This window comes from Balaenoptera ricei, chromosome 2 (genome assembly GCF_028023285.1).
Source record: "Balaenoptera ricei isolate mBalRic1 chromosome 2, mBalRic1.hap2, whole genome shotgun sequence".
NCBI classification, from domain to species: Eukaryota; Metazoa; Chordata; class Mammalia; order Artiodactyla; family Balaenopteridae; genus Balaenoptera; species Balaenoptera ricei.
In genome coordinates this window covers 128,542,895-128,561,623 of record NC_082640.1, presented here as the reverse complement: position 1 = coordinate 128,561,623, position 18,729 = coordinate 128,542,895, and the positions used below count along the sequence as shown (strand labels likewise).

At 38.8% G+C, this 18,729-nt stretch overlaps 1 protein-coding gene and 1 long non-coding RNA gene across 5 annotated transcripts in view; one reads left to right on the top strand and one right to left on the bottom strand.

Annotated features, from left to right (window-relative positions):
• Positions 1-7,104, bottom strand: part of LOC132359685 (uncharacterized) — a 55,998-nt gene extending 48,894 nt beyond the window's left edge. The window contains exon 1 of one of the 4 annotated variants that reach the window (XR_009500900.1): positions 6,636-7,104. This is a non-coding gene — a long non-coding RNA (uncharacterized LOC132359685). The remainder of the gene's footprint in view (positions 1-6,635) is intronic. The other 3 variants (XR_009500899.1, XR_009500901.1, XR_009500902.1) reach the window with 3 other exon arrangements.
• Positions 6,894-18,729, top strand: part of FBXO33 (F-box protein 33) — a 32,196-nt gene continuing 20,360 nt past the window's right edge. Inside the window, exon 1 of the mRNA XM_059914149.1 lies at positions 6,894-7,734. Coding sequence (XP_059770132.1) covers positions 7,127-7,734 — 608 coding nt within the window. The 5' untranslated portion in view covers positions 6,894-7,126. The remainder of the gene's footprint in view (positions 7,735-18,729) is intronic.

Sequence of the window (18,729 nt, the reverse complement as noted above, 5' to 3'; positions counted from 1 at the left end):
AGATTTCAGAGTGGTTGTTGGCTCACACCCTGTTCGGAACAAAGCTCCTTCCTCTCTTCATCCAAATCCCTACATCCATCTGTCCAAAGCATTCAGCACATTACTCCATCCTCCTAAATTCAGCTAATTGGACTAGGGCAGGACTCTTTACCTTAAAGCAGCCAATCAACAGGAATACCATCAACATTTTTGTTGCCTATTTCCCAAAAATAACCCAGTCAGATCCTCACAAGAATTTCAACAGGAGACAAAGAACAAATTTGCAAATGATACTGGATACTTGAACTAGAAGACCATGTAGACTAGTAAGGGCCAGCAGTTGGGCCCTATGCAAAATGAAAAAGCAAAGGAAGCCTACTGAAAAGGAGAGACAGACTATGGAACAATTAGTTCCTGTTTTTAGTTCCCCATGTAGTCCCTGTGAGGATCAGGTGTGCTCTAATGCATGTGTATGGATGTCCTCAAAACTCCCTAAAGTAACCAGGAAAAAAGAAAAAGAAAAAAAAATCCCCTCATTACTTAAGCTAGTTAAGAAACTAAAGGAACCCAGTTAAAGTGACTGCTTAGAGACAGTACCCTTGGAGTAACAGTCCTATGAGCCCCACTGTGGGATACTGCCTATATGTAATATAAGCTGTACAACTCAAACCAAGATCATTAAAATCAGCCAATTACTGATATTGACCAGAAGTCAAGGAACCCTATTGGCTGTATCAGCTGCATTAAAGATAGTGATATTCAGTTTTTAATAACAAAAGGTACCCCTAAAAATACCCATCCTCTTGAATAAAAGGCAAGAAAACAGTAATGCTATAAAATAGACATTAAAGTTAAACCTCTTTTTCTTTCTTTTTCTTTAAACTCTGAAAGGAATGAATGAAAAAAATAGCTCTGGGAGTGGACTTAAAACACAGGAATTAGCTAGCAGGCCTAGCTCTTGGAACACAAAGTGGCCCCAGCCCACATGTATGAGAGCTCTTTGGTTAAAAAGTTGTAACCAGGCATCCTGCAGACTAATCTGGTTTTGTTTGAATCTGGTTTTGTTTGCCCACGGAATATTTTTAATGTGAAAGCTAGCAATCAGGACATTTCATCTTTTAAAAATTTAGTATTTTAGTTTCTCTTGAAAAACTAGGAAATCTGGAAACACAGAGCCCAGTTTCCCACTGGGAAAAGCATCCTCTGGTAAGCCGCAGTCCTCCCCACTACCTATCATATTGCTTAGGACCCAATTCTTCTCTTATTGCTCCTGTCTCCTTTAGGATATGAGCTATCAATCCCTGCTTTATTGATATAGATCCTCCAGTTCACAAATTTGCACAACCAACTTGTGAGTGGCTTGGTTAAGATCAGTTCTGACATCAACAATATGGTGCAACTAGGAAAAAAAAAAAACAGACTTGGTCCTTTGTCCTGCATCCAGCTCACCAGTGCAGACTTTCCCTACCCTAAAGACAAATGCCTTTCAATCCTTCATTTCTTTTTCCTGTAATATGACCTCACTAGGAACCATTCCAATCTGTCAGACAAGGGTGGAGAGAAAGAATCAAGTTCCCAGTTCTATTCTCCCAGGAGGCTCCTGTGCCTCTAAGTAACTTTATGGGTGCAGATAATAGATAATTGGAAGGAAGTTACATCATCTCTACCTGCCAAAAGTGTCTGAAACCCACACCCTGCTCAGAAAAAAAAAAACATTCTTTCAAAAAAATGTTTGAATTTAGGCAGTTTGCATGTCTATTGGTAGCCCTGAACATCTTTTCATGATGTAGCTAAAATAAAATCTGTATCACAGATTTTTTTCTGTTATGAAATGTCAAGTGATTCAGCATAATAAAAGTTATATTTTTATAACTATTGTTTGGCAATGGAGAGAAAGTTAGAGTAAAACTATATTTAATATCCTAATAATCAAACTGGAGAAAGCATTAAGCTTAGTATATTAGAAAAGGAAGAACATAAGAAAATTGAATGTTTAATTTCTCTCCAGAAAAATACATTAACAGGAATTAAGGTATCTCTATAAAAGAATCAATCATAATAAACATAACAAGAAAAACGGAACGAACACTTGACCATCAACAGTCACGCATATCAACCCACCAGGGTACATATCCGTCTTGATGTTATACTCTTATCCACCATTCGTTGCCTGGGTTTCAAATCCAAATAAGCATGGGTAGTTGCTATAGTGACAATATGCCACTTTTGGAACCAGAAGCTTAGTACTACTGAGTACTTATGGGCTTCATAACGTCAGTACTTCCTCCCACGCTTTGAATCATAGCTCAGACATTATAATTTCACAAAATGTGATTTCATTCTGTCCTTTAAAGAAGTCAATTTTGTTACTTTATCAAAAAGTTTACCAAAAATAATTTATAATTTACATAGTATAATAAATGTCAAGAGAAATAACCTAACTCACTTAACATGCTAAGAATATACATACTCAATAAGTACTTAATGGAATAATATTAAAGATGTTGGCTTAATAAAATAAACAAATTGTATGCCATCATTGAAATGTACTGTGTTTTAACTGTAACTGAGCAAGATCATAACTTATTAATTCATGTCTTAGCTCATTGTTGTTAATAGCAGTATTCCTACCATCCTTCATTTAATATGAAAATTAAATGAAGTTTTAAAAATTCAAAAACAACACTAAGAAGCTTAATTTTATTTTATAGCAGATTGATATAGAGGTCCTTCCTGACTTATAATGAGATTATGTTCCAGTAAATCCATCATAAATTGAAAATGTCAAAAATGCATTTAATATACCTAACCCACCAAACATCATAGCTTGGCCTAGCCTACCTTAAACATGCTCAGAACACATTAGCCTACAGTTGGCTAATCATCTAACACAAAGCCTATTTTATAATAAAGTGTTGAATAGCTCATTTAATTTATTGTATACTGTTCTGAAAGTGAAAAACAGAATGGTTTTTTAGTCTATTGGTTGTTTACCCTCAATATCATGGGGCCAACTGGGAGCTGTGGCTCACTGCCACTCCCCAGCATCAAGAGAGAGTATCTTACCACGTATCACTAGCCCGGGAAAAGAGCAAAATTCTAAGTATGGTTTCTACTGAATGCATATTGCTTTTGCACTACTGTAAAGTTGAAAAATCATAAGTAGAACCATCTACTTTGGAGACTATCTGTATTTTTATTTCCTTTAGGAACTACTCCTAATAATAAAGATTAATTATTAATGGTATCCAAGGAGAAGGTAGTTTGTTGTTAGTAAAACACTAATAATAAGGAAAAATATCGGTCTCAAATCAATCAGGGAATATCTCCAAATCATCAAAGAGTCAGAGACTAGGAACCCTCATACATTGCTGTTAGGACTGGAAAATGATACAATCACCTTAGAAAACAGTTTGGAAGTTTCTCCAAAAGCTACACATAGAACTATCAAACAACCTATCATTTTCACTTCTAGGTATCTACCCAAGAGAAATGAAAACATATGTTCACAAAAGACTTGGACATGAATATTTACAGAAATGGTATTCATAATAGCCAAAAACTAGAAACCTAAATGTTAATCAGGGAATTCCCTGGCGGTCCAGTGGTTAGGACTTGCGCTTTCATTGCCAGGGCCTTGGTTCAATCCCTGATCAGGGAACTAAGCAGGGCCAAAAAAAATAAATAAATAAATGTTAATCAACTGGTAAATAGGTAGACCAAAAATAAATAAATAAATAAAATGAAATTCTATTCAGCAATAAAAAGGAATGAATTAATGACACATGCTACATCATGGATGAACCTCAAAAATATTATGTTGGGCTTCCCTGGTGGCGCAGTGGTTGAGAATCTGCCTGCCAATGCAGGAGACACGGGTTCGAGCCCTGGTCTGGGAAGATACCACATGCTGCGGAGCAACTGGGCCCGTGAGCCACCACTACTGAGCCTGCGCGTCTGGAGCCTGTGCTCCGCAACAAGAGAGGCCGCGACAGTGAGAGGCCCCGCGCATCGCGATGAAGAGGGGCCCCCGCTTGCCGCAACTAGAGAAAGTCCTCGCACATAAACGAAGACCCAACACACCCAAAAATAAATAAATAAATAGATAATAAATTTATTTTAAAAAAATATATTATGCTAAGTGAAAGAAGCCAGACACAAGAGATCATATATTGTATGATTCCATTTATATCAAATGTTCAGAAAAGGCAAATTTATAGAGATGGAAAGTGCATTAGTGGCTTCCTGAAGGAAGAAGTGAGGATTAGCTGTAAATGGGTATGTGGAATCTTATTAAAGGGATGAAAATGTTCTAAAACCGATTTACAGTGTTGGTTGTACCATTTGATAAAATTACTAAATTGTTAAGGTGTATACTTGAATGAATTATATATGAAAAATATATCTCAGTAAAATAGGGTTTTTTTTAAAAAGTCAGAACATCAGAGCTGCAGGAAACCTTGCCAAAACTCTCTACTTATACAGCTGAAGAAAGTGAGGCCCCAAAGGGTTAAGCAACTTGTTTAAATGTCACCCAGCTAGATCACGACAAAAGTAAAAAAGAAAAAAGACCAAAATCCAGCCTCACGTTCCCACCCAGTCCAGTGTTACCTCTAACTAAAAATGCTCAAGGAATTTTTAAAAATTATAATAATAATTACATAGAGTTCTTTGTGAAGAGTTCTAGAAGTATCAAAATCTGAGAACTGAAAAGAATGATTGATTAAAACATAACAAAAATGTAATGAGAATGGGACGTTCAGAAAAAATAAAAGCTAGAAAATCTCGTTTGTCACTCTTTGAAGCCATATAACTTACTTTCAAAACTGGTAATAAAAGAAAAAGAACTAAGCATTTTTTCTGCGTTTTCAATAGGAGTTGTATTTCAGGGTAACTAAATGTTGTCAGCTTGTGAAAGAAAGCTTCTCCTATACAGAAGAATGCAAATTAATAAATGTAGATGGAATGAAAGAATTAGAAATTATCATTTTGGAACCCACAATACAATTAAGATTCAGGCAAGAATTATCAATTATTAAGGCCATTAAGTGAGTGGTTGATGGAGAAGTTGGACATTTGTAAAAAATAACATCTCACAGATTTTGTTTTAAGGTTTAACAAAACACAGAACTTTATATGGAGGAAGATCAAAATTAACCTAATCAAGCCTTTAGCATTAATGTCTCGGTTTATTAGAAATTCAGGTACTAGAATAGTAAGCTAAACACCAAGAGAAAGTAGTCAAACAATTACAGAAAGGGAGATATTCTACAGGACAATAAGCCTCCTCTCTTTAGCTAATCAGAGAGACAAAAAAAGAAAAAAGTGTGTGTTGGGCGGTGACTATTCTAGATTAAAAGAGACTTGAAATACAAACAAAAACAAGTGTGGTCCTTAATCGGATCCTGGTTTGGACAAAACAGCTATAAAGAACATTTGGGAGATAACTAGATAAATTTGAAGATGGGTTATTAGATAACAGAAGTTATTTAAGTGTGATAATATTATTTTTGTTATATAGTAATATGCTTTTAGAGATGCATACTAAAGTACTTATAAGTGGGAGATCCAGACGTCCATGGTTCACTTAAAAATATTTCAATGAGTTTAAAATATAAAAAAGTTAAATCCAAGTCTCAACTTCCTAATTCACTGCTGTTTCTATTAGTGCTCATTAATAAAAATATAATAATAATTACATAGAAAAATCTCTTGCAGACAAGAGGTTCAGAGAAGTGAGCTACCATGAAGGCTAGCTTTTTTCTTTTTTTTCTACAGGTACCAAAATGAAGATAACACATCACTGGCAACGTGGTATGTGCAAGACACCAAAAGTCATCAAAGCACCATGAATGGAGAGTTTTGCCTTCAAAGAGCTAAAAATATCTAGTAGAACAGCTTCTTGGAGTTAATCACTAGAAAACTAGGCTGTTCCAAGATCATAGTTAAGGCTTTGAAGCGGCAGCCTCACTAAAGCAATCCTCAATTATTACATAAAATCACTTACTCCTTTTCTGACTTCACTGCCCCTTACAATCAGTTAACTACTTCCCAAGTTGCGATGAAGTTAAGATACACTCTTTCGAAAATCCCTCTCTCAAATTAGGGGCGCCAAGCTAAAGAAAACCTTTACCATAACAATCAGCTTCTTTACACCTAGGGCCTCAAAACACGGAACTCGGAGCCTCTCTCAAACCGCGGAGAAGAGGCTGATTATCAACCAACAAACCTAACTCATTTGCCTTTTTTTCTCCTCTCCCTCTAAATCCAAAGGGTAGCGCTGTCCTCACTCCTTCCCCACACACCAGGTGTACGCGCAGGTCCACTTCGAGGTCCGAACAAGGAATGCGGGGAGTCCACTCGCGACCTCGGTCCGGCCTCCAGCCGCCCCGCCCCGCGCTTCTCCTCTACGCGACGCAGCCCCTCCGGGGAAGCCCGCGACTGCGCCCGCTCCCCCTCCTTAGCGGCTCTCTCTCAGAAACTCGCAACAATACTCCGGGCAGGTGGGACGGCTGACAAAGACCCAAGCCACCACTCTGGCTCTTGAGTCCTCAGCCCAGCAACAGAGAAACGTATAATGAGAAGCGTCACGAGCCCTTGCACCAACGCGAGTTCCGCCACTTCCACCGCCTGAGCGCCCAAGTTAACCGACTTACAGACTTGACGGGACTCGACGGCCTCTGTGAGACGGGAGGGGGCGCCCATCGCCGGCACCACCAGCACTTCCCGCCCCGCCCCGCCGGTCGGCCTGCCTGCGTCAGGTATCACGTGCTGCATCTCCCTTCCCTACAGTCAATCTGGCGCTCCCTTCTTCCGGAAGTCGCGCCCAGTCACGCAGGGCTCCTCCCACCATCGGTGACGTCAAACTCAGCTCCTACCACTGCTCTGCCTCCGCCTCCAGGCGCGGGGAGGGCTGCCGTTTCCTTACAATAAATCCTGCCGCTTCCGGGCCCCTAACCAGTCCAAGCGAGGGTTTTGAAGTTCCTGAGTGTGCAGGCCTCGGATGCGCATGAGTAGCGTTTGAGAGGCCAGAGCCTGGCTATCTGGAGGCCACCCCCGCAGAGGCCATTCCCCCTCTCCGCAACTTGTGCTGCACTTGGTTCCGCCGAGACCCACAACGGTTCCGCCCCCTTCTTCCTTGTCATTGATGTTGTTGTTCTTGTCAGTGCCGCAGCCCCGACCGCCGGGAGCCCGAACCCGAGCCGGGCCCGCCCGGGTGGCGCGGTGGCGGCGGCAGCGGCTGCGGCTGCAGCAGCTGCGACGGCTGCGGGGGCTGCTCCGGGGACTGCGGGGGCGGCCGAGGACCGGCAGCCGGCGGCGGGGCCGAATGGCTCTGTGCGGGCAAGCGGCAGGCGCCGCGTCGCTGCCCAGCGAGCTAATCGTGCACATCTTCTCCTTCCTGTCCGCGTCCGACCGGTTACGGGCCTCGGCCTCCTGTTCGCACTGGCGCGAGTGCCTCTTCTACCCGGCTCTGTGGCCCCAGCTCCGCATCTGCCTCCGCGTCTCGCCCTCGGAGCAGCCACGGCTCGAATTCCTCATGCGCAAGTGCGGCTGGTTCGTGCGAGAGCTGCGCGTTGAATTCGCCGCGGAGAATTACCTGAGCGGCGGAGGCGGCCCGGGCGATGGAGGCCGCGTCGACACCGGGACTGGCGGGGAGGAAGTCGAAGCCCTGCAGCTCTCAACCCGTTGGCTGGAAGTGCTACGCACCTACTTAGAGCTGGTGCTGTGCGTGCTGGTCAGCATCCGGAACAACAGGTAGGCTCTTCGCGGCCCGTGTGTTCAACCTTCTCTCCCCGCTCCTCCTCTCCCGGGGCGCAGGGTCGCCTCCTTCCTCACATCTCGAAACAGAATCAGTGCGGATACGCCCCGCCCGCCTCAGCGTTGCTCTTTTCAGTGACTGGGGGTGTCAGTTCTAATCCGGCGATTCCTTTGAGGTGGGAGGGCGTAACGGGACTCATCATAATACTTTATAAACAGTGAGGGACTTAGTGTTTATCAGACAGCACTCCTGGCGCCTTCCAGGCACTGTCTCATCCATCCTTTCGGTAGCAGTGGTATGGAGTTGACAGGCGCCGTCATTCTTCATTTTTCGGGTGGGAGAGCTGAAGCTTGGAGGGTGAGGCCCAGAGTGAGTCTTGGGAGAAACAAACCATAATCCGGTTTTTTTGTTTCTGAACCTATCCATTCAGAATAGTTCGTGGTGGGGGAAGGAGTAGGTATGCTACTGGTTTCTCATGGTTACAAGACTCTCCTTGCAAAAAATCTTTGACAGCCATTTTCTTACCGGGAATAGTTTTGATTAACTAGGCCAGGCACAAAGAGTAGGAGGAGTGTTTGTTAAAGGGATTGGGGAACAGCCTGATCATCAGGATTGGAAGTCCCTCCCCTTTGCACCTCCAGACTCAGCTTACCCCCAGTGATTCACCTAAAAGTAGCACAGTACAGCTTGGTGTTTGCGTGTGTTGGGGGAACTGGCCGGTGTCTGCAAAGAGTAAGCCCTAACGGTAGTGGTTTTGCATCAAGACTTTACTGTAATTCTGGGGCTAACTTCCTATGTTCTGGCCCATTGTCCTAATCAGTATTTTCCATTATTTATCTACCGCTCTCTCCAAAATTCCTATTAATGTAGATTTTCTGTATCTGGATATTCTAACTAACTTTGCAATTTAAACTATGAGGTAGAGGAAAGCTCAAAAGTTCAAAAAAGGAACAACTTAGCAATAATAGTTTAGCAGTTTGCAAGTACTTTCACATTCACTATCTTATTTGATCCTTTCAATGACCCTGTGAATTAGTCGGGACAGCTATTATTATCCCTATTTTATAGAAAGGAAACTGAAGCAAGTGATGTGCAGCATTGTTTTTCTCTAAGAGCAGTGTTCTTCCTTTTGCAATAAATACATTATGTTGAACAGGATGGAGTGAAGGTCCTGGTTTAATGCAAGGTAAGATAGATAGATATGTATTCTTAACTCTGTGTTTGAATCACAAGGGTGGGAGATAAGCATATAGCTCCAAGTTGTATCTGGAGCATGGCTTCATCATTCCAGTGGGCTGTGTATTTCCCCAGCTTTTCACACCAAGCCATTTCATTTCGTTACTTTGATTTTATGTGGCAAAAGAGGCTGTTCAAGGCTGTAAGTTGGTCTTGATCAGGTTAGAGACTCTTTGTCAGAGTTGAATGTACGGTTCGAGGCCCAAGTGACCTAGAAGTTAGAAAGATTCAGTCAGTGAGCACTTACTACTGATGAGACCAATGTGGGTGGGGTGGGGTGGTTTGAATTCAGCAAGTATCAATTAGATTTTTCTTGAGATCAGATAGCAGTTCTGAGCAGCCATCTAAAAATGCGTGTCTTTTGTCCAAGTAAGAACAAGTCTTGCAAAGTGCCTGGTTCCTTTTAAGTGTTTTAATAACTGGATGGATAAAGGTTATATAGGCAAAATAGTGGTACATCACACCTTTGCTTTTTCTCTCCCTCCCTTCCTCACCCCTACCACTTTTTTTTTCTGCTGTATTGAGGTACAATTGACAAAGTGTACCTACCCCTTTTATTAGCAGCCCAATCTACTTGTCTCTAAGACTATCCTATAAATAATCTTTATATATTTGGTAAGAAGTTGATCTCAACTTTATTTTTGAAAATATCTTGAGATACTCTAGTAATATTGGAAGTATTAATATAGATGTTAAAAACTTAAAGGAAACTAGTTTTATTTAAACAAATTTGAAAATGTTTTAAACCAAGTTGTTTTTTTGGTAACTCTGATAAAGCCTATTCTTATTTCATTCCATAATCATTTAAACATCAGACTCAGGTTCAATGAAGACTCAAACAACCATTTTGTAGATAGAAAAGGGGGATATGAAACCTACCAAGTCACAAGCTTTATGTTTCCAGGCTTTGTGTTGAATTTCTTTAAATAATTCATACAATTCAGACTGTTATTTTGTTGTATTCAGTTATTTTCATGTCTTTAAAGAAAAGAACTAAAACCATAACCTTGAATTGTGGGAACTTTTCAAGGGTACTGTTCTGAGAGGATAATTGGCATTTTGTTTTGCTTGATTCCTGGGTTTCATATACACACGTACTCTCAAGAGTGACTGTAGCCACCTTACCCAATATCTTAGGTGTTCGGAACAACTGATGAGTATCAAAGAGGTACAAAAATGCCTCGCAGAGGGTAAAATACATTCCTCTACCTTCAGAGCTCACTTCTCTACAGGGGGCTAGGATACCTACCTTCTTGATCAACAGTAAAAGCAGAAATAATATAAGTACTCATTCAACTGTATTAGAGGTTAAATCGGTTGAGTTTCTTCTATAATTGTTCTACAGGAAATTGTACTTAGAAGTTCAAAACAACAAATTTAATTATGCATTTTTAGGATTTAACCTGTCAAGTTGAGTACTGCCTATTAAAATGCTGTATTTCAGACTCCTTAGGAAAAATGAGACTTCATGGACAATAAGATTTATGATAATAATAGCTAATAGACTCAGTCACTAAAAATACTTATTCTTAAACAGTAGGCATAGGTACATTGTCATCATCTGGTTTATGCTTTCCTGGACTATATAAATATTTTGCATAAACCTTTTTTGGATGAAATACTATTTGGGGGGCAGTACTTTTTTAAAAGATGCAGGTTAGAGAGATTTTGTATAAGGGTGATTTTCTTGTTACAACTCTAACTACATGTATCTAGATTGACCAATTTTATGACTATGCCTGCTTATATCCCCTCTTGGTAGTAGAAAGTCTATTAATAATTCTTAGATTTGGTTTGCTGATTTGGCACCTGCAGTGAGTGAGAGTCTTCTTACCTTTGTATTGTTTTTTCAACATCAGTCTACTAAGACCCAACAGCTGATAAGGCAATTTAAAAATACATCTTAAAATACATTAAAAATTCTTCGGACATTTCATATTACTACCTAAGAAGGTAGGAAATGTCTTGAAGGTATTATCTCCAGCAACCCTGAGCCTTATTTTTCTTGAAATACTTTTCCCCATCACGGGGTAATAAATACATATGATAATAACATTTCACTTTTGAGAGCTTAACTTTTATTATTTGCTCTAAAAAGCCCATTTACAGAATATGTATACTAAAACATATTGGGATTCTGACCCGTCCTCGCGCCCCGAGAGATGGTTGCCTTTAGAGAAGAGATACCATACCCAACAGACTCCTTACCTTAAAACTGACAAATTAAAAGTGGCTCCATGGGGATAGCTTCAAGGTCATTGAGAAGGAAGGAGACTAAACTGCTGAAGAAACTAATCTCCTCTGAGGGCTGCTGAGAGGAATTAGGGCTCTCTTTAGTCCATAGGTCCATTCTTACCATGACTGAGAACTGATAGAGGATAGGAAGATAAAACTCAACAAAAGATTGTCAAAGTAAAATATTTTTTATGTGTTAAAAGAAGCTGTTGAGCAGCTTTTGAATGAAGGGATTAAATTATTTCCATTTTAATGTGTTAGTTCTGAGGCAGCCTTGGAAGAGTTCACCCAATTTGATCAATTTATGTATGACCTAAGATGATAGTTATAAAAAAGTCTGGGTTTTTTTTCCCTCCAAATATTGAGAGCTTACTATGTGCCAGAGCAGTGAAGACAAGCTCCCTGTTTCCATGGTTTCAACATTCCAGAGGGAAAAGATAGGCAGAAACAAGTAAACAAAGATTATTTCGGTTGTGAAAGTAAGAGAAAATCTGAAAATAAAAGAGGACTATGTAATAGTGACTAGGTGGCAACATGAGATATAGTGGTGAGGGAAAAACCTATCTGAAGATCTGAGAAAATAGCATTCCAAGCAGAAAAAAACAGCACCAAGGCCTTAGGCCAGACAAATTTGGGGCCTGTTGGAGCAATAGGAAAGAAAGTATGGCAGGACCATGTGAAGGGTGAAAAGTGGTGTCACAATGAGCTCTGAGATGTAGCAGGAGGAAGGAATGGTGCTGGTTAGGTGGGCTTGTGGAATAAAGTTTGGACTATATCCTAAGAATAGAAGAAGTCATTGAAAAAATTTTAAGGACAAGCGTAAGGTGATCTAATTTGCATTTTAAGACAATCACTGGTTGCTGTGTAATGAATGAATTCTAAGAATGAACAGAGAGGAAGCAGGGAGACTAAAGGGAAGCTGTTGCAATAATCTAGGCAAGAGATGATGGTAGCCTGGAGTATGGTGGAGGAAAAGAAGATTTTAAAAAGTGAATGGATTTGGAATATATTTTGGAAGTAGAGCCAAGAAGACTTGCTGCTGGGATGTACATAGAGGAAGGGAAGAATCAAATATTTTTCATCATTTCTCTGTAAAACTCACTCAGTTTTCTTGTCCTTAGTACTGTTAAGATTATCTTCTAATAATATGTTAAATAACAATTTTAAATGTCAGTCTTATTTAAATAAACCTTTTTTTAATAACATCTGGGATTTGAGGATGATGATAATTCTTAGATGGTAATTGAGTAAGTGAATTTGTAAAGCAAATTCTGGGAAATTACTTTTAATTAATGGATCCTAAGAAAGCTAATAAGGAATACTATTATAGGCCCGTGACTTATTTCTGGAATCTCTAAAGCTGTGCCACTAGCCACATATAGCTATTTAAATTTTAATTACTTGAATAAAATTAAAGATTCAGTTAGTTCTACTTGCCACATTTCAGGTGCTCCATAGCCATATGTGGCTAGTGGCTACCATTTTGGACAGCATAGAACAGAGCATTTCCAGCATGGCAGAAAGTTCTATTGGACAGCACTTCTCCAAAGTGTTTGTTTTCTTTGTTTGATTTGGCTGTTGTCATTCATTAACGTTTCTGAGAGGAGGAAATATGTTATCAAAAAGTGTTATGTGACTGTAAACACATATGATATTGAACATAGACTAAGAAAATTAGAAGTGATCTGAAAGAAGTTCATGCAATGCTGTAGATTATTTTAGCTTTTATCAGTTTAGAAAAGGAAAAAATTGCATTCTTTGAGCTCCTTTACATCATTGAGAAAGACTTCAACCGTTTTAAGTGCATCTTTTTAAAGTACCAAGTTCTTACGTATTCTCCTTTTCTGTAGTTAATTAAACTTAGCTGTATTAACTCTAATTTAATGTGGCTGTGTTTCACATTTTTACACTGATACTACTTATTACATCAAATAAATAATTTTGGATCCTCTGAAATGAAAGGAAACATACTAGAGTTTCTGCCACGGATAAAGTTTGCCAATTCTGAACCACAGAAGAGAGAAAAGGTCTTCATGACCAAGACATCAGAAGCCTTTGGGTCTCAGTTGTCCTAAACAGTCCAATGGAAATCCCAGAGAAAGATGAAGAGTTTTCAGCACTCTGCAGTTAGACCTTGAGGAATATTTCTTAAGCTCATAGGACGTTAATATTGTTTTCAAAGAATTGCCCAATCTAACACATTGAATCTATATGTTGTAGGATTTTGTAAAAGGCTGTCAAAAATTGTGTTGGTTGTTTGATTCATAGGGAAATTCTTACGCTAGAAAGAGGATAAGATATCTCTTTCCAGTGATTTTTTTTTAAAATTTTTATTGGAGTTTAGTTGATTTACAATGTTGTGTTAGTTTCAGGTATACAGCAAAGTGAATCAGTTATACATATACATATATCCACTCTTTTTTAGATTCTTTTTCCCATATAGGCCATTACAGAGTATTGAGTAGAGTTCCCTGTGCTATACAGTAGGTCTTTATTAGTTATCTATTTTACTGAATATATATAGTAGTGTGTATATGTCAATTCCAGTCTTCCAATTTATCCCTGCCCCACGCAGTCCCCTGGTAACCATAAGTTTGTTTTCTGCATCTGTAACTCTATATCTGTTTTGTAGATAAGTTCATTTGTACCCTTTTTTTTTAGATTCCACATATAAGCAATATCATATGAAATTTATATATATATATTGAAGTTGTGTGTGTGTTTTTATTTCTTTTTAAAGTTTTTTTATTGAAGTATAGTTGGTTTATAATACTGTTAGTTTCAGGTGTGCAGCAAAGTGATTCACTTGTATATTTTTTAAGATTATTTTCCGCTATAGGTTATTCTAAGATACTGAATATAGTTCCCTGTGCTGTACAGTAAATCCTTGTTGCCTATCTATTTTATGTATAGTAGTTTGTATCTGTTAATCCCATACCCCTAATTTATCCCTCCCCACCTCCTTTTCCCCTTTGGTAACCATAAGTTTGTTTTCTATGTCTGTGAGTCTGTTTCTGTTTTATATATAGATACATTTATATAATTTTTTAGATTCCACATGTAAGTGATAACATATAATATTTGTCTTTCTCTGTCTGAATTACTTAGTATGATATTCTCTAGGTCCATCCATGTTGCTGCAAATGGCAATATTTCATTCTTTTCTATGGATGAGTAATATTCCATTGTGTATGTATGCCACATCTTCTTAAACCAATCATCTGTTGATGGGCACTTGGGTTGTTTCCATGTCTTGGCTTTTGTAAATAGTGCTGCTATGAACATTGGGGTGCTGGTATCTTTCCAAATTGGAGTTTTCACTTTTCCACACATATGCCTAAGAGTGAGATTGCTGGATCATATGGTAGATCTATTTTTAGTTTTTTAAGGAACCTCCCATACTGTTCTCCATAGTGGCTGTACCAATTTACATTCCCACCAACAGTGCAGGAGGGTTCCCTTTTCTCCATACCCTCTCCAGCATTTATTGTTTGTAGACTTTTTGATGATGGCCATTCTGACTGGTGTGAGGTGATAATCTCATTGTAGTTTTGATTTGCATTTCCCTAATAATTAGTGATGTTGAACATCTTTTCATGTGCCTCTTGGCCATCTGGATGTCTTCTTAGGTCTAAGAAGACCTCTACCGAACTGTCTGTTTAGGTCTTCTGCCCATTTTTTGATTGTGTTGTTTGTTTTTTTGATATTGAGTTGTATGAGCTGTTTGTGTATTTTGGAGATTAACCCCTCGTCAATCACATCGTTTACAAATATTTTCTCCCATTCCACAGTTTGTTTTTTGGTTTTGTTGATGGTTTCCCTTTGCTATGCAAAAGCTTTTAATTTGATTAGGTCCCATTTGTTTATTTTTGCTTTTATTTCTTTGCCTTGGGAGACTGATCTGAGAAAATATTGCTACAGTTTATGTCTGAGAATATTTTGCCTATGTTCTCTTCTAAGAGTTTTATGGTGTCATGTCTTATACTTATGTCTTTAAACCATTTTGAGTTTATTTTTGTGTATGGTGTGAGGGAGTGTTCTGACTTCATTTATTTACATGTAGCTGTCCAGCTTTCCCAACACCACTTGTTGAAGAGTCTATCTTTTCTCCACTGTATATTCTTGCCTCCTTTGTCGTAGGTTAATTGACCATAGGTGCGTGGGTTTATTTCTGGGCTCTCTATTCTGTTCCATTGATCTATATGTCTGTTTTTGTGTCACTACCATTGTGTTTTGATTACTGTAGCTTTGTGGTATTGTCTGAAGTCTGGAAGGGTTATCCCTCCAGCTTTGTTCTGTTTCCTCAGGATTGCTTTGGCCATTCTGGGTCTTCTGTAGTTCCATAAAAATTTTAGGATTATTTGTTCTAGTTCTGTGAAAAATGTCATGGGTATTTTGATAGGAATCACATTAAATCTGTAGATTGCTTTGGATAGTGTGGCCATTTTAACAATATTAAGTCTTCCAACCCAAGAGCATGAGATACCTTTCCATTTCTTTTAAGGAACTTCAGTTTCCTTTATCAGTGTTTTGTAGTTTTCAGTGTGTAAGTCTTTCACCTCCTTGATAAGGCTTATTCCTAGATTTTTTTTTTTTGGTCACAATTTTAAATGGGATTTTTTTTTTTTACTTTCTTCTTTCTGATATTTCATTGTTTGTGTAAAGAAATGCAACAGATTTCTGTATATTAATTTTGTATCCTGCTACCTTGATGAATTCACTTATTCTAATAGTTCTTGTATGGACACTTTAGGGTTCTCTATGTAGAGTATCTTGTCACCTGCAAATAGTGACAGTTTTACCTCTTCTCTTCCAATTTGGATACCTTTTGTTTCTTTTTCCTGTCTGACTTCTGTCACTAAGACTTCTAGTACAATATTAAATAGAAATGGTGAGAGTGGGCATCCTTGTCTTATTCTTGAATTTAGCAGAAAGACTTTCAGCTTTTCTCTGTCGAGTATTATGTTAGCTGTGGGTTTGTTGTAAATGGCGTTTATTATGTTGAGATATGTTCCCTGTATACCCATTTTGGTGAGAGTTTTTATCATGAATGTGTGTTGAATTTTGTCAAATGCTTTTTCTGCATCTATTGAGATGATCATGTAGTTTTTGTCTTTCCTTTTGTTTATGTGGTGTATCACGTTGATAGATGTGCATACGTTGAACCATCCTTGTGACCCTGGAATGAATCCAGCTTGATCATGGTGTATGATCCTTTTTATGTATTGTTGGATTTGGTTTGCTAATTTTTTTTGAGAATTTTTGCATCTATATTCATCCAAGACACTGGCCTGTAATCTTTTTTAGTAGTGTCTTTGTCTGGTTTTGGTATCAGGTTGATGGTGGCCTCATAGAATGAACTTGGGAGTGTTCCCTCCCTTCAATCTTGTGAAATAGTTTGAGAAGGATAGGTATAAGTTCTTATTTGTATGTTTGGCAGAATTCTCCAGTGAAGCTGTCTGGTCCTGGACTTTTGTTTGCAGGGAGGTTTTTTTTTTTATTACAGGTTCTATGTTCACTTTTAGTGATCAGTCTGTTCAAATTATGTTTCTTCTTGACTCAATTTTGGTGGGCTGTGTGTTTCTAGAAACTTATCCATTTCTTCTAGGTTGTCCAATTTTTTAAGTTGTATGTTTTTCATTCAACTTAAGTATGTATATTAATATACTATGTGTATAAAAACTATGGTTGAAAAGATAAGCGCAAATCACAGGTCTTGAGAAGAGAATTTTCACTTTTCTGAGCAAATAGGTTATTTTAGAGGTATTCCTAGTGTATAATGTACCTGAAGACTGATCTACACTATAAATCCGTAATGTGTGAGGTATAGATAAAAAGCTCCTAGTTTTTGTCATGAATTAAGGTAAATAAACTATTCAACATATTTATTGAATGCCAGGCCTTGTTCTAGTGACTGGGGATACAGCATTAATTAAAAAGCCATGCCATCATAGAGCTTATTCTAGTGGGAAAACAAGACAAATAAATAAAATATGTAGTATCACAGTTGGTAATACATGCTATGACACAAAATGAACCAGTGAAGGGAGATGGGAATGTTGGAGGTGGGAAGGAGTGTTGCTGTGTAAAATAGGGAATTTAAGGAAGGTTTTAACTGCTGAAGTAGTATTTGAAGGAACGGAGGGACTAAGCCATGTGTGTCTCTCTCTCTGGAAAGTGATTCCTGGGAGAAGTAGCAGTAAGTGGAGGAGTGGCTCTGCAGTGGGACTATGACTGGCATGGTTAAGTAAAACAGCATAGAACCAATGAGATGTAGAAAAGGTCAGCCAAGTAAGAGGGAGAGGTGATATGGAAATCAGTAGGCCTTTATTGGGTTTTTATAAAGACTTTGACTCTAAGTGACATGAGGAGCCATGAAAGGGTTTTGCGACAAGGAGTGACATGATCTAATAGTTCAAAAGGAATATTCTAGCTGCTTTTTTGGGAATAGTTTCTAGCAGGACAAGGGTAGAAGCAATGAGCTGGTGATGAGGCTATTGCAGTAACCCAGACAAGACATGATGGTGGCATGGACCAGGGTGGGAGCAGTGGAAGTGATAAGTAGTCTGATTCTGTATTTATTTTTATCTGGAGGCCTTCTAGAAGTAGAGTGTAAGTATAAAAAATTAGATACAATTGCTCAGCTAACAATACAGTGCTCTTTTAATTGCTACTCCCTAAATATATCTATAAAGATATTTCCTTTGGCTGTTTTTATTCATTTTGTGTTTAAAAAAAAAAGAGAGAGAGAGAAAAAGAAAGGAAATACCTAGGCTTTGGACACAGTTTATTTTCTGAAAGCATGGCTTATCTTTGATATTTAGCTCCTTTACCACCAAATACTTTCAAGCAGTGCCCAGTTCATATAGGCCTTACGTAAATTAGAATCAGTTTATTGAATTTCCCCAGAAACTTCCGGGCCTTCTTTACTGCAGTCATTTGGATTTTTTTTTTTCTCCTCTTCTCGTCCCTCACTTTCCTGCTTCATGTGAACCCATTACTCCTTGGAATTTGCCTAAGTCTGGCCCACATATGGGCTGTGGGTTCAAGATGGTAGGACTAAGTGGAAAAGAATAAGCAAGTGGTACTCTGCACAAGGCTTCTTCCCTTCCTTTGTCCCAAATCACTGGTCTTATCACTGTTAATGCTAGGTCAGGTAAGTCTGTTTTTCTATCCAAAAACTCATCATGTGTACTCTTCTATTACATCTCTTAAGTGGACAAGGAAAAAGCAGGAAACAGGGGCCACACTTGAGCTACCTTTTAACCTGGTTTGTTACTCAGATGTTGCTGGTAACTTCCAAAAAGGATCTCATTCTTAGAAACCTCAAAAAAGCAACTTTGGTTCAAGGCAAAGAAGAAAGGCTTCATCTGAGGCAAGAGACTTTTATCTTCTGTATCTTAGATCCACCTTCTCAAGCCACACAACTTCTCCGTACCAAAGTCCTAGTAGAGTCACCACCATGTTCATGGGGCTGGGTAAGGCCCAGTCATATTGCCAGTACTGCAGAGAGCTGAGTG